General features: G+C 42.1%; 1 protein-coding gene across 1 annotated transcript in view; it reads right to left on the bottom strand.

The window, feature by feature from the left end:
- The window catches only part of ADCY5 (adenylate cyclase 5), a 274,415-nt gene extending 263,236 nt beyond the window's left edge, over window positions 1-11,179 (bottom strand). Inside the window, exon 1 of the mRNA XM_058195248.1 lies at window positions 8,313-11,179. Within this exon, the coding sequence (XP_058051231.1) occupies window positions 8,313-9,320 (1,008 nt within the window). The 5' untranslated portion in view covers window positions 9,321-11,179. The remainder of the gene's footprint in view (window positions 1-8,312) is intronic.
- Window positions 11,180-14,292: the final 3,113 nt, after the last annotated feature.

Here is a 14,292-nt window from a genome sequence, read left to right as displayed (position 1 = left end):
AATTAACAATCTTGTTACAAACTTAATAATGGCAGTGATTCACTTAAGAACTGTGGCAAGAAAGGTCGTAAAATGGGGCAAAATTCACTTAACAACTATCTCACTTAGCAGTATAAATTTTGGCCTCAATTGCGGTCGTAGTTCAAGGACTACCCATGTCATGTACGGTTTTTGTATCTTTTATATCCAGGACTACCTGTAACATCATGTGATTGCCACATGCGTTCACTGGAGATCATGACAAATGTATTTACTGTGGCATTGTGAAATGATGTCATCACATCTGTATTGTTGTTTGGACATCACTGCAGTTTGTTATAAATATGGCTGCGTTGTGGCGACGCAGCAATGTGGATCATGAACATTCATGAGGAAATGTTCCTTAGTAGCCTTACCAGAGTTGTACCACATCTTTGTCCTTCAGCATGAGGAATTCAACTGTTCTCCAGGGCATAATCTGACTTTCTAATAAAAAAACATCATCCAGTGGGATCTAGAATCCATGTTTTCTCTGTCAATACACCTGCCCTATAGAACGTCATTCTTTGCCCTGCCCACCCCTCCAAGATCCAGATATTTCTCACTTTCTCTTCTTTACTTGATACCTGGGTTTTCCCCAGCATGGGTTCAGATTATTTTGTGAACCTGTCTGGACTGTTCGTTTTTGATTGCTGTGTTGCCTCTGGTGTAATTGCTTTATGTCAGATAATATTTTTCTTACAAAACTCTTACCTGTCACTGTAAAATTCTGTAAAATTGCCATTTAACAATGGCAGAAACATAAGATTTCGATGTCTACTGCCACTGGTGCTACAATTATTTCTCTTTACTCCTTCAAATATTTTAAAAGACAAACTTTGTCCAACGAACATATCAATGGCCTCTGCCTGATACTGTCCACTTGTGAGAGGAGCTGCATCATTAATTAGAATAGAATAGAATTCTTTATTGGCTAAGTGTGATTAGACACACAAGGAATTTGTCTTGGTGCATACGCTCTTGGTGTACATAAAAGAAAAGATACATTCATCAAGAATCAATTAACTCTCTTTATCCCAAGCAGAATACTCCGTTTATAGATATCAATCCTAAAATTTATTATTGCATTATTGCAAACACAATATAACCAGTATAGATTTAGTTTTTATACTATCACCAAATTAATAGAGCATTCACTAGTTTGTGATGAGCTTACAGAAGTGAGCATTTATTTTTCTAGATAGAAGAATCACATCCAAAACTTTTATATCTGGAGAAAGCCTCTACCAACAACTATTATTTTATTAATATTTTGCTTTTTCTCTGCAAACTCAAGCAGACATATGTGATGGCCTGCCTTCATTTCATTCACACAACCACTATGTGAATTAAGCAAGGCTAAAAAATAATTGCTGGTTTAAAGCCATCTTGTGAAACCTGCATTTATATTGGACTTGAATCACTATACTGCATTTCTATAGAATAATATAGAATAATAAATAGACATTTATATGTGGAATGCTATCTTCTTTTAATAATGTGATAATCATGGGACAGATGGGTGGGACATGCTAGCCTAGGCTAAAACTTACTAGATGGTAGCTGTAGCACCTGGACATCTGAGCATGCTCTGTGGCTGAGACCATTATGAAGAGAGCCAGTCTAGTCTAGTAGTTAAGACACCAAGGCTAGAAACTGGGAAGCCGTGAGTTCTAATCCCACTTTAGAAGTGAAAATCAGCTGGGTGGCTTTGGGCCAGTCACTCTGTCTCAACCCAACTCACCTCAGAGGGTTGTTGTTGTGGGGAAAACAGGAGAATCAGGTACATTCACCATCTTGAGTTGTGTACAACAAATTGATGTGTGAAATATAAATAAATAAATATTTTTTTTTTGTTTGAGCACAGGTGCATAATAAGAATAGCAACTATGTTTTGTTAATTTAAATAGAGCATTAGCTCTCATGAGAACCTTGTCAAAGTTCAGCAGCTAAACTAATCCAAGTCAAATTTTACTAGATTTCGTCATTTGGCCATGAAAAAAATAACACTTAGCTTACACAATTAAATGATTAGCCAGGATTGATTGACGAAAATATTACTTAAACAAGCAAGAATTGTGAAACTATGAAATTAAACTCTTGAACATGATTGTTTAAAGTTAATAATATCCTAACATAAAAATAGAAATTAACATGTACACCTTTGGATTGGTCAACTGTGAGTTCTATTACAATGTTACCACAACTTGCTATTACTGGTTATAAATAATCTTCAAGGCACTTGGTAGCTTGGGTGTCTGCAGCTGACCACACTGATGAAAAAATACCCCAACAATCCACACATGAGGATGTCCTAGTGCAAATCCCATTTTACATGCAGGGTTCTGATGTTAGCATTTGTTTCGGAACCGCAAGTATCACCCAATCACAAACTCAGACTGGAATACAATTAAAAAAAACTGTTTAAAAAAAACCTGTTCAAACCAAAAGTGGTTTGAATTTCCTTGATGTCAGCAAAATTTCTTCCAAATCCCTAGTCCAGGAATTTATTTCTGCATCAACCAACTGAATAAAATTAAGATCAAATTTAAAAGGCAGACTATATTTTTATAATATAGCATATTATTTTATACTGTAGTATATAATTTTATATTTTAAAAGGCAAACTAATATCCGTTGCTTAACAACTTAACAGTCAAACGATTAGCATCCCACTCACCCTTACTGGCCCATGGAAACATTTCTTTTATTTATTTACCATATTTATTCAGCCATTCATCACACAAGCAGGAAACTCTGGGCAGCATACACCGTAACAGCACTTTAAAATTTAAAAACAATTAAAATAAATAAAATACACAAATGAAACAAAAAAAGATAAAATAAATAGATAAACCCAAGAAAACAGGAAAACAATCATCACTTAATCTCGTACAGCCACTTGCGGGCTCTCCTTGGGATTCCCCAAGGCTGTTAAGAAAAATAAAAAAAGATGTTAGAAGGATCTTCTAGGAAGGCTAACAGAGATGGGGACTAACCTCATGGGAGGGGGGAGATGATGTGCCAGAGGGCAGGGATCACAGCAGAAAAGCCCCACTGTCAGGGTCTCATTGGGCAGAATCCTTTAAGATGGAGACCCACAGCACACTCCTCCTATCTATCCTGATGAAATAGATAGAAGCAGTCCCACAAATAGATAATCCTCGACTTTCAACAGTTCATTTAGTAACCATTCAAAGTTACAACACTGAAAAAAATGACTTATGACCGTTTTTCAGTTACGACCTTTGCAGCATCCCTGTGGTCATGTGATCAAAATTCAGACTCTTGGCAACCGACTCATATTTATGACAGTTGCAGTATCCTGGGGTCACGTGATCTCCTTTTGTGGCTTTCTGACAAGCGAAGTCATTGGGGAAGCCAGATTCACTTAGCTGTGTTACTAATTAAATGACTGCAGTGGTTCACTTAACAACTGAGGCAAGATAGGTCATAAAATGGGGCAAAACTCACTTAACAAATTTCTCACTTAACAACAGAAATTTTGGGCTCAATTATGGTTGTAAATCAAGGACCTGTTGGGCCTCTGGTGGCTCAACAGACTAATGCAGTTTGTTATTAATCAGCAGCTGCTTGCAATTACTGCAGGTTCAAGTCCCACCAGGCCCAAGGTTGACTTAGCCTTCCATCCTTTATAAGGTAGGTAAAATGAGGACCCAGATTGCTGGGGGCAATAAGTTGACTTTGTATATAATATACAAATGGATGAAGACTATTGCTTGACATAGTGTAAACCGCCCTGAGTCTTCGGAGAAGGGCGGGATATAAATGCAAAAAAAAAAAAAAGGACTACCTGTAATCTGGTCCCATGCCATGTAGGGTTTTTATATTTTTTACATCCAGGATACTAATATTATTTAGAGAATGACTTCAACTTGGACAGAAAGTCAGTCAGTTCTGGTTCTGGAGAGACACGGACATTCTTAAACCAGCGATAAGCTTGGTGTTAAAACTCTGTCCTTCTCATTATTTTGGCTACTTGTAGGAGAGGTGTTGTTCCTGAAGCAAATGCTTTTATCAAGCAATATCTAGGGAAAGGTGGGGGTTTTTTTTACAATTAGTGAATGGCTTATCCAACAGCTTTCATACATTTCCCATATCAAAGGAACAAGAAGTCACGCGCTGACTTCCAACGATTGTAGCTGGAGGGCATTCCAGGGCTACAGAAAGATGAAAAACAGACTGAGATGCTACAAGTAGTCTCTGGAGCCCCTGGGCTGCTCATATCTGGCATGGAAGAGCAGTCCCATCATATATAGGAATCAAATCACAGCTTAGCTCCAAAATCAGCAGAACTGCTATGAAGTTCACAATGAGCTTATATAACATGCATGCGTTGTTAAAGCCATTATCTCTGGCCATTAAACCTCAACAACTCATTTAATGATACTCGTTTTTTAAAAATACTCACCACGGGACAATTCAATGCAGGATTGGTTCCTGTTATTATTCATCAAAGCATTACATAAAGCTGGTAGTCATAGGAATGACTTCCTTTCATGCACGAGATAAAAGAGATCTTGATGAAAACATGGTCAACAAAAATAAAGGCATTAAAGGAATCCCGTGGCGATTTGTCCCGCAGCAAGTTGGCCACAGCGAGTCTCCCCATGATGAGTTGGCCATGGCAAGTTGGCTGCTGCGAAGTAGCCGCTGCGAAGTGGCTGCAGGGAGTTGGCCACGGCGAGTTGTCCCATTCCGTTCAGAAAGGGGCAGGTGGGCTTTTATTACATTCTTTATAAAGGTAACCATCTTACAACTTGGTTGCTTCAAATGAGCATGGATTGTGGGCAGAAGAGACACCACATTGTATTTATTCTCACCCATGAAAAGCCAAGAGCACTGAAGTGGGGTATTGTGACACAGGCCTTGGTAAAAGGTCTAAACTGCCGAGAGGCTAGCTTGGATAAGAGAAGAGTTATAAAATAGAGACACATGAAGATCCAGCTGTTTAGAAATGATGCTATCGGGCTCTGCCCAGAAAGAGGATGAATCTGAATAAAAATGCAAGAGTTGGAAAAGACTATTGTAACTGCTGTCAGATCGCAGGTCACCAGGAAAGCTAACAGTAAATTAAAAGTATAGTATCATTTACAAATGTAGGTATGTTTGAGACTTTCAAAGAGCTCTATTCCAGAGCCTAGAATTCTCTGTATGATGCATTTTATATTCCAGGAAACTGTATAATCCTTTTTTTTTAAAAAAAAGTGTGTCCAAATAAAATACACTAAAAATAATATTCTTTTTTTAAAAAAAGTACAGTATTAAAGCAGACCTATAATAACACAGCAACATAGAACATTTGTTGGGAATATACCAACATAAGTAACCTTATATCTTAGTCTTTAGCAAAATGAATCAAGAAATTGCCACTGAAATCTCACCTAAAGAAAAACTAGTAATGAATTTAGGGGTCCTTCTTAGGACAGGTTTTTGAAGGGAGTCATGGTAAGTGATTGTATAGCAAGTTCTCCAGGCTTGGAAAAACCAACATGTATGAATTACAACGTAACGCATAATTATTAAGTATACACTTTTTTAAAATAAAATGGGATCGCTTTATTGTTCCTAGTAAATGCATGTGAGCCAACACACCTGAGAAGCACAGAGCCACACAGGTTATGGCTATGAAATCAAATAGAGGAAGAATTCCTGCTAAGATCCTTCAACCAACACTGCTGGGGGAAAGGAGCGAATGCATCCTGCAACCCTCTCGCAGAAAAATCTGGAATAATTAGGAAAGCCTTATTATTGAGGCTTTTGTGGGAACACCGCCAGAGAAGTCCAATAAGGCAGGGTTTCTGAACCTTGGCCACTTTAAGGTGTATGGATGTCAATTCCCAAAATTCCCCAACCAGCATGGCTGCTGTGTAATTCTGGGAGTTGACGTCCACACGTTTTAAAGTGGCCAAGATTCAGAAACCCTGCACTAAGGCAATACTGGGTTTCAAAATTCACCAACCTTATCTGCATGCAATGTGGTCCTAGATTAGTTTACCCATAAATAACCCCTACAAGAGTGGAGAGGCTCTAATTCCCATGAAAATTGAGGCAGTCTTCTGGCCCATATCATGACTCTGCAAATGTCCTGGCTATATGGATTTCATTAGGAAAGAATGAAACAAAAACTGAAAATAACGGAAAAGTATTAGAATAATATATTTAGATTCGGTCCATTCCCATGTTTCCTACCCACCCACCCCACCCGACTTTCTTATTTGGACGAAAAAGGAAGGATATGCATCAGCGGGGCAGTGTCAAAGAAAAATTAGATTTCTATGGTAACAAGCTACAGTCTAGGACTAGGTAATAAACTGCCTGTTAAGTTGTGAGGCAGTTGCCAATTTAAATTTTAGTATCAGATAGCTCTAAGTATAACCTCCATTTATAGCTTGAAAGGCAACATTTTAGACTAGGTATCAACTCTTCTGATAGAAAAGATGTGAAGAACTAACCTGTAATTTAAAGTAAATTAAAAATAAATCTAATTGAAGTACAAATACTTCATAGGACATAGCTGACTAGTGTTGTGTCAAAAGTTTCAAGCGTTACAAAAACTTTATATTCTGGGTCACATTAAACTAAACCACTAATTCAACATAATCCCTTTTTCTTCATGAATTCCAGTTGATTTACAATTTTCTGTTGTATTTGTGAAACTATTGTTTCACTTCAGGTGTTAGTGCAATGTGATGTGTGCTAAACAGGAAAATAAACAAGGGAATCAGGTAATGTGATAGCAAAAAGGACAAAATTGAAGCTCAATCGGTCAGTTAGTAGTGAACCTTACAAGAGTCCAACAAAGTAACCGGGAATTATCATCTTCATTTTACAGATAATCAGTGGGAGAATCAGGGACATTTATTTAAAGTTTAAGTACAACCACAACACAAGTTGTGTTATAACAGCAAAGTGTGAAACAGAAGCGCTCTGAAGCTGAAAGCTTTACTAGGCTGTTTCTAAGGAAAAACAGGTTTGGAAAGATTTTCTAAGTTAAGTTTAAAAGATGGAGGCAAGATATGACAGCCCTCCTTGCCTTCTTTGTCAACTAATTTTGTTTAACGAAGATGAAAGTGTTTTAAAATTAGGAAATGATCTGCAGAAGAGTTATTTCAGCAAAATTGATAACTTTAGCAATACTCTTAGTAAGTTTCATGTAGCACCTATACATGTAATATTATTCCACAAGCTGGTACTTCAAAAAAATATATGAATAAAGCCATTCTGTTACTGTTACTATTTAATTTTCATGCTAATAGGAGAAAATTAAATGAACTAATCACAAAACTAGAGTCATGCTTTAAGGAATCTTTCACAGCACACCTTAAGGGCTTCACTATCTGAACTGAAAATATCTAGATGTACACCAAATGATAGTAAAATCATATGAATTTTTTTTACAGTCTAATGGCTATTATGACTTTTGCAGCACAGATATGGTATACTTTGGTATCAATTCCCAAATAAAAGTACTGGGGGGGGGCAGTCAATAAATATGCATGAGCAAAGTGAGATGAAGTTAGAACACAAAGCCCCTGTATATAAAATACAGTCCTGAATAACATATTCAACTGATCCAACTTTCTCTTTAGTTATAAACTGCTACCCCAGAGGAATCTAAGCACCTGGTTCCTACCTTTGTGAAAGGAAAGTTTACATATAAGAACGATATATATATATAACATTCAAGATGAAATCATGTTTTATTCTCTGGTCTTGACAATAGTGACATAACTATAAACAAAATCCTCCCTACACCCACGCAAAGAGGAAACTGCTTTTTTTATCAGAAAGAAAATTTCCTTCCAGAGGAACAAGCTAATTTGGGAGATTTACTATGCAATATACTTATTAGAAGCATTTTTTTTCCTCCACAACTTTGTGGAAGTTCACTGGGAAAAAAATTCTGACAATTGCCACAGAACAATGCAGTTCTTGGTATCATAGTAAAGATGTATTTCCCAACTGTTTTCACCTCTTTAATTAACAGTACCGGAGTATCGTATCAATAATCAAATCCATAGAATTCTTCAACAGCAAGAGGCTATATTTCTTTCCTATTGGCCAAATAATCCATGTCCCAACCCCCTTTTCCAAGTGTTCAGTTAAGGTCAATTAGGCATATAAAGAAAAAGAAATGCAAGGAAATTAAACAACAGGGACCATCAACACAGACAATTAAGCCTAGAGCCAGGCACTTCCAAAAACAATCCCCAGGTATTGCAAGTTCTCCGTCCGAATTAGTAGCCACATACCCAACATCTCAGCCTTACCTGTTTTAATAAGACTTTGTCTTCTGCATTGATTTTGAGAGAAATGGCCAGGTGGATGGCAGACAATACCACACCACTGATGACTGCTGCCCTCATCCTGATGGGTAGCAAAGTGTAGATGCTGTAGATAAAAAAGATGGTCCACCAGATGCCCTCTGAGGCACTTCTGGGCTGCATTAGCAAGCAGCCAACCACTTGCACAGCTAACACCACAAGGATGACAGAGTAGCACATGAGCCACATGTGGTCCTGGTGGAAATCATTACGGTTGCATACGGCTCCCAGGGACACCATTAGCAGGATGGCCAGGGACAGCACCACCACGTAGGGCACTTGGTAGTGGCCATGAACAGTGTGGAAGAGCAGCATGACCAGGCACACCAAGACTAGCACTGCCATCAGCATGGTCAGGCTGCTCTGGTTGAGACGGAAAAAATACCGCTGGTAGAGGTGCTCCAACTTCTCTGACTGGAACTTCTTAGACCTGAAGATCTGCAGCAGGCTTCCACAACAGCTGCCCATTGAGAAGATCATCTCGGACCCCCCTTCATCACCCCCCTGCTCCTCCTCCTCCTCCAACTCGTCGATCTTGGCCTTGATCCGTTTCTCCTCGAGTCCCAGCTCCACAGAACGTGGGCGCACCTCACCCTGCTCACTACCATAGTGTCTCGGACTTGGGGCAAGGGAGGGATCTCCTGCCCGACAGGAGTGCTGGCTCTTGTCTCCACTACGATCCTGCCAAGCAGATTTGGACCTGAAGCTCATCATCCTGCAGCCACTTACCCCATGGTTCCTGCTACCTGGCAGATCATACTCCTCCTCATTCCTCCACCTGCTCGCCATTCTGGAAGATTCCTTGACTGAGGCCCTGGTAGGAAGAGGGTAGGAGTAGCCATTGGCTCTGGATTCAGCTTCTCCCCAGGCAGAGCGATGTGGCTCTGCCCCTCCACCCCTGGGCACAGCAGGAACTCCAAACCCCGGAGGGCTTACGCTGTTGGAGCGGGACATGCCCTGCTGGGGCAGCAGAAGAAGGGCAGGAATTCCAGGAAAGCACGAGAGGGTGGGAGGGAAATCAACCAGAAGACATTGGGTGGTTCATGGCACAGAACCAAACAGCATCTCTCCGGCTCTTCCAAACAGCATCACTCCATCAATGACCAGGAGGGTGGAAGCAAGGGCAGGAGACCAAACCTCAAATCCAGAACCAGATCCAACAGTGTCCCCAAGGATACTCAAATCTCTCTTAGTTGCCAGCTGGAAAGCCACTCAGGTCTCCTTCCCTTCCCAGGAGTCCAAGGTTTCCTCATGCAGGATTTATATAGCCACATAGAAAGCTGGCTGGGAAGCAAGTTTCCCTCCCCTCCCAGGGAAAGGTGGGCTTTCTGGCAAGGATTCCCCTTCTGTCATTTTCCCGCCCAAGTCCCCGGGGTTTTGCCAGTTCGCTGGCGCATCAAGAATTCAAATCCACCACACCGGCATGCATAGAAAACGGAGACAGAGGAGGAAAAGGCACCAGGAGTGTTGAATTTTTTCCCCCTCTCACTTTAAGCCACAATCACTCTACAACCAGAACGTAACTTTGTAAAATCATCACTGTGGAGCATCTTGGCATGTCTCTCTCTCTCTCTTTCGGGATCTCCTCCCCGCGAAGGACCTGGCTGTCCAAAACGAACTCAAAGAGGCAGCACCATTCCTTCGCGATTTACTCTCCAAGGAAGCGGAGCAAAACCATCCAGAATCGTCATTTTTAATTTGGCCTGGTGGCAACCCGCCTATGCGTTGGTCATCTGGGCAGCTGTGGCAGAGGGCAGCCCCAGAGGCAGCGCCCCAGGCGTCTGGCAAGCGACTGGCTCATTGTCCGTTCCCCTCCAGTTTCGAGAAGGGTGCCCTAAAGGATCGGCCTGAGGAATGGCGAGCGAGCGAGCGAGCCAGCCGCCTCTCCGAAGCCCCTCGTCCGTCCCCCTCCCTCAATTCCTCCTGCTCAAGGCAGCGGCGACATTGCTGCAGTGGGAAGGGTTAGCGAAGCACCACCAACCCCGGAGCCGGCACTTGGAAGCGTTATTTATTGGAAACGAATCGGGTCACCGGGTCGGCCCGGGCATCTTCCCCTCTTCTCTCTGCTTTGGAGGGAGCCAAGCGGGTGAGATCGCTGACGCTTGCCGGGACGGGCGCCGCTATTTTGCCCTTGGAATGATGGAACCCGAAATCCGGCTCCGGTGGCTCGAAGGCAGAAGCAGGCAGGGCCGGCGGTGGTGTGGGGAGGGGGGGGGAAGCAAGGCGCAGGCGGAGAAAGCGAGAGGCTCCTTCTTTCGACCGTCGCTTCAGCCAGCGGTGGCAGGTTGTTCTTCGGCCAAAAGCCGACGCTTGCGCTGCTGCCTCTCCACGCGAGGATGCGCCGTTCTCCGCTGCAGCCAAGGAACCACCAGCCGTTCGCCAGCTGTAGCGGCGGGGCAAAAACGCACAATCATAAGCTAATTGTTGGGCTCGGAGATGGTGGAGGGGGGGGGAAGGTTGGATAGCGCGCAGGAGCTGCCTTGGCGCGACTTCTTCGGAGACCGCCCGCTTGTCGCTGCCGCTGCTGCCGCTGCCGCCGCCGCCGCCGCCGCGCTAAACCTCCGTGCCTAACCGTGCAAGGCGCTGCGGCGGGCTGAGGAGAGGCGACCCTTCCCCTCCGACAACGTCGGCCAGGCAGCGGCTGCCCGGTTCTTTTTGCACGAGCAAAAGGGGCCTTTCCCGCGTACGGCTGGCTGACTGGCCTCTTCGGCGCCACGCCGGAGGAGCTTCCCTTCAGTTTCAGCTGCGGCTGCTCGCTTTCGCCCCAAGCTCGCACGCTCTTCTTGCGGGGAACGGCAGCCCGCCCCTTTCAAACCAACCTTTGTACGGCCCCTCTTCCACCCAAGCTGCCGCCTGGCGGAGTTCCGCCTCGGCCTTGAGGCTATTGGCTGGTCGGTCGGCCGCCGCGGTGTAGGATTGGTTTGGCTTCGCGAGATAATCTGCTGGATTGGCTTCTCCCTCCAATGGGTAATTTAGGAGGCGGCTAATGTTGATCTGGTGCCCTGCTACTCATCATCATCACCACTACATCATCATCATCGTCAAAGTCTAACGTGGTTGTGGTTGAATTCTGGAACGCTTAAAAAAAAAAGAAAGAAAATGAGGGGAAAATAATCATGGCAGTTCCAGAACTAGCCTTGCAATACAAAAACTGAATAGTTTCCAAGAATACCAAATGCCGGCTATGTAAAATTAAGGGTGAAAGTGGAGATCCTCTCACGGGTGGCTGTAGTAAAATTGTTGAAACAGTATAAACGATGACATTGTGATAGGGTTGCTGAGGTTGTCCACTAGAGTTTATATTAAAAATTCTGTTGAACTGTTTGCCAGAAAACCACTGGCATGATGTACCTGAAAAAGTTTTGCAAAATGGGTAGATAGAAATTTTGTGAAATTTCAGAAATTAAATTAATAGACCATAATACAGTATAGAAGATAATACTGTTATAGAAAAGAACGAATGGTTGGTTCCCTGATGTGGCAATGCCTCAAGACAGTGAAGCTGATTTGGGAAAAAAAATGGAGAAAATAACAAAATATCATGGTTTACAAATTGAGCTTGAAAATTATGGAAGAAAAATCTGTTGTTGTACCTATTGTAATTGAAGCTCTCAGTGCAATATTAAAAGGATTTAGCAAATATTTAGAAATTCCAAACTGAATGGATTTGACAAGACTAATTTTCAATCGGCATATGTTTTACTAGACAACCTGTTGGGTCAAACTTTCAAAGATATTTCCTTACCTAAACAGAGAAACAAAATGGCCACATAATGAACTGTATAACACAATCAAACATCAGCATGAGAAATATTTTATGACATTTTGTATTACATCACATCATAAATTATTTTATGATGTTTGTCATAAAATGTTTTATACAATTTGCAAAATTTCAATTCCACAGGACTTATGGGCTCCAGATTTTGAATACATTCCTAAATTAGCCCATTTGAGCTACTGTGGTTCATAAACTGTTGCCTTACAATGCACCATTTTGCCCTGTTAAAATTACGAGAACTAGAGTTTTAGTAGTATATATAGATAGATGTGATACTTTCATGAATATCAGGTTCTTGGTGAGAACCCTGATTAACGGTGTTAACATGAAGTAAACTTGAAGTAAGTTAGGCTGTAATAATCATTTGGATGATGATGCTCCTGCTGCTGCTGCTGATGATGATGATAGCAAGGTTATTTTTACTCCTTTAGGGACCTCACAATTAATTGGCCTGCTGTTGTTACAACTTCAGTTTGTTTTATGCTTGGCTTATCTGATTACCTGGAAGGTAGACCAGAACAATTCATATGTGCCTAAAGCTATTTTGATTAAGATTGGCTACAGTAACAAAACCTTACAGGTCCCAATGAGTCTCTCTTTTACTTTTATATAAATTCTGGAGGTGTCTGAGATGCTTTCTAGCCCTTCTGGGTTTGTGCAATGTTTATCTGTTCGTTGCCTTGGCAATGGATCATCCCTCTCTCCATCGAGCTCATCCTCTTTAGTCTCTACAGGTACATGCCACCCTTAAAGGTAAAGGTAAAGGTTCCCCTCACACATATGTGCTAGTCGTTCCTGACTCTAGAGGGCAGTGCTCATCTCTGTTTCAAAGCTGAAGAGCCAGCGCTGTCTGAAGACGTCTCTGTGGTCATGTGGCTGGCATGACTAAATGCTTTTCGCCTGATGGCATCACCTCCCACCAATGTGAAGATTTGTGTTTTTAGAATAATTCAGAAAGACTTGCACAAGCAACCTAGTGTGACTTGTCAGAGTTTTTTGAAAACTGAACATATCCACTGCCTCCAAACATCACTGCCAACCACCTGTTTTTTTGAAGCCACCTCTCTGCCCCAAAAGACCCACTGCCAAACACCTTTCATGCCTCCATGTGTCACTGCCAGCTCCAGTCCTATCATTGTATCACTGCTGCCAAAGAATGACTGGCATGGCAACTATTCCCTTGGGGCCCATGATTATTTTTTCAGATATCAATGTGACCCTTTTCCTTTTATGAGTTGTTCAGGCCCGCCCTAAGCTTAGCACCCTAGGCTTTTGCCTAAAGCTGGTCCTGGCTCTCTCTTAATGGAAAGCAGATACTCATATACTCTCATTTCATGTGGCAAAACTGAAAAAAACATAGAAGCAAAAGACTAGGTTAAGTTGGTGGACACAATCAGAGACATTATTGAAATGTCCTTGGGAAAAGCTACTGATTGTTGCTATGGGGACAGGTTGCAATCTTACTGAGGGGATGCTGTGATGGTCATATGTGCAAAGGACCAGTCATAATGCCATTATAACTTTGGACGGTTGCTAAACAAACAGTTGTAACTTATGGAATACCTGTATTTAGTAACCTCTCTAGCTGGCATTCCTCAACTGGTTGTATGATCAGGAACAAGTCTGGTAAGGACAAAAGTTCCCTGATTTCTGATCAGATTAGAAATCACAATTCAGCACGGGTTACTACAATAGCAAATCAAATGCCAGGAAATCTATATGCTGGCTATAAAAAAGAACTATTCGTGCAGTTTTAAGCACCATATTTGCCGTGATGAGCTAAACCTCTTCATACAAATTGTCATTATTGCATCCATAGAAAGCAGAGGATTCCTGAAAGATACAACTGCATAGTTCTATTTGAAAAAAATTAATTAATAAACTCTTGCAAATATTTTCTAGATTTTGACATTCTCAGATCCTCAGAGCTTGGGCCTTCGGTTGATGTTGTGCAATGCCCGGTCCATGGTGAACAAAGCCCCCCTTGTCTGTGACCTTATACAGGGGGGTTCCACGGACCTTATGGGCATTACGGAGACCTGGTTGGGCACTGAAGGGGGCGTGCCCCTTGTTGAGATGTGCCCGCCGGGTTTCCGTGCATTCCATCAGCCGAGGGCCCAGGGTAGGGGTGGCGGTTGTGATTAG

Source organism: Ahaetulla prasina, chromosome 1 (assembly GCF_028640845.1).
Source record: "Ahaetulla prasina isolate Xishuangbanna chromosome 1, ASM2864084v1, whole genome shotgun sequence".
NCBI lineage: Eukaryota > Metazoa > Chordata > Lepidosauria > Squamata > Colubridae > Ahaetulla > Ahaetulla prasina.
Note: the sequence above shows the minus strand (reverse complement) of the source record. Positions and strands in the feature narration are given on the sequence as shown.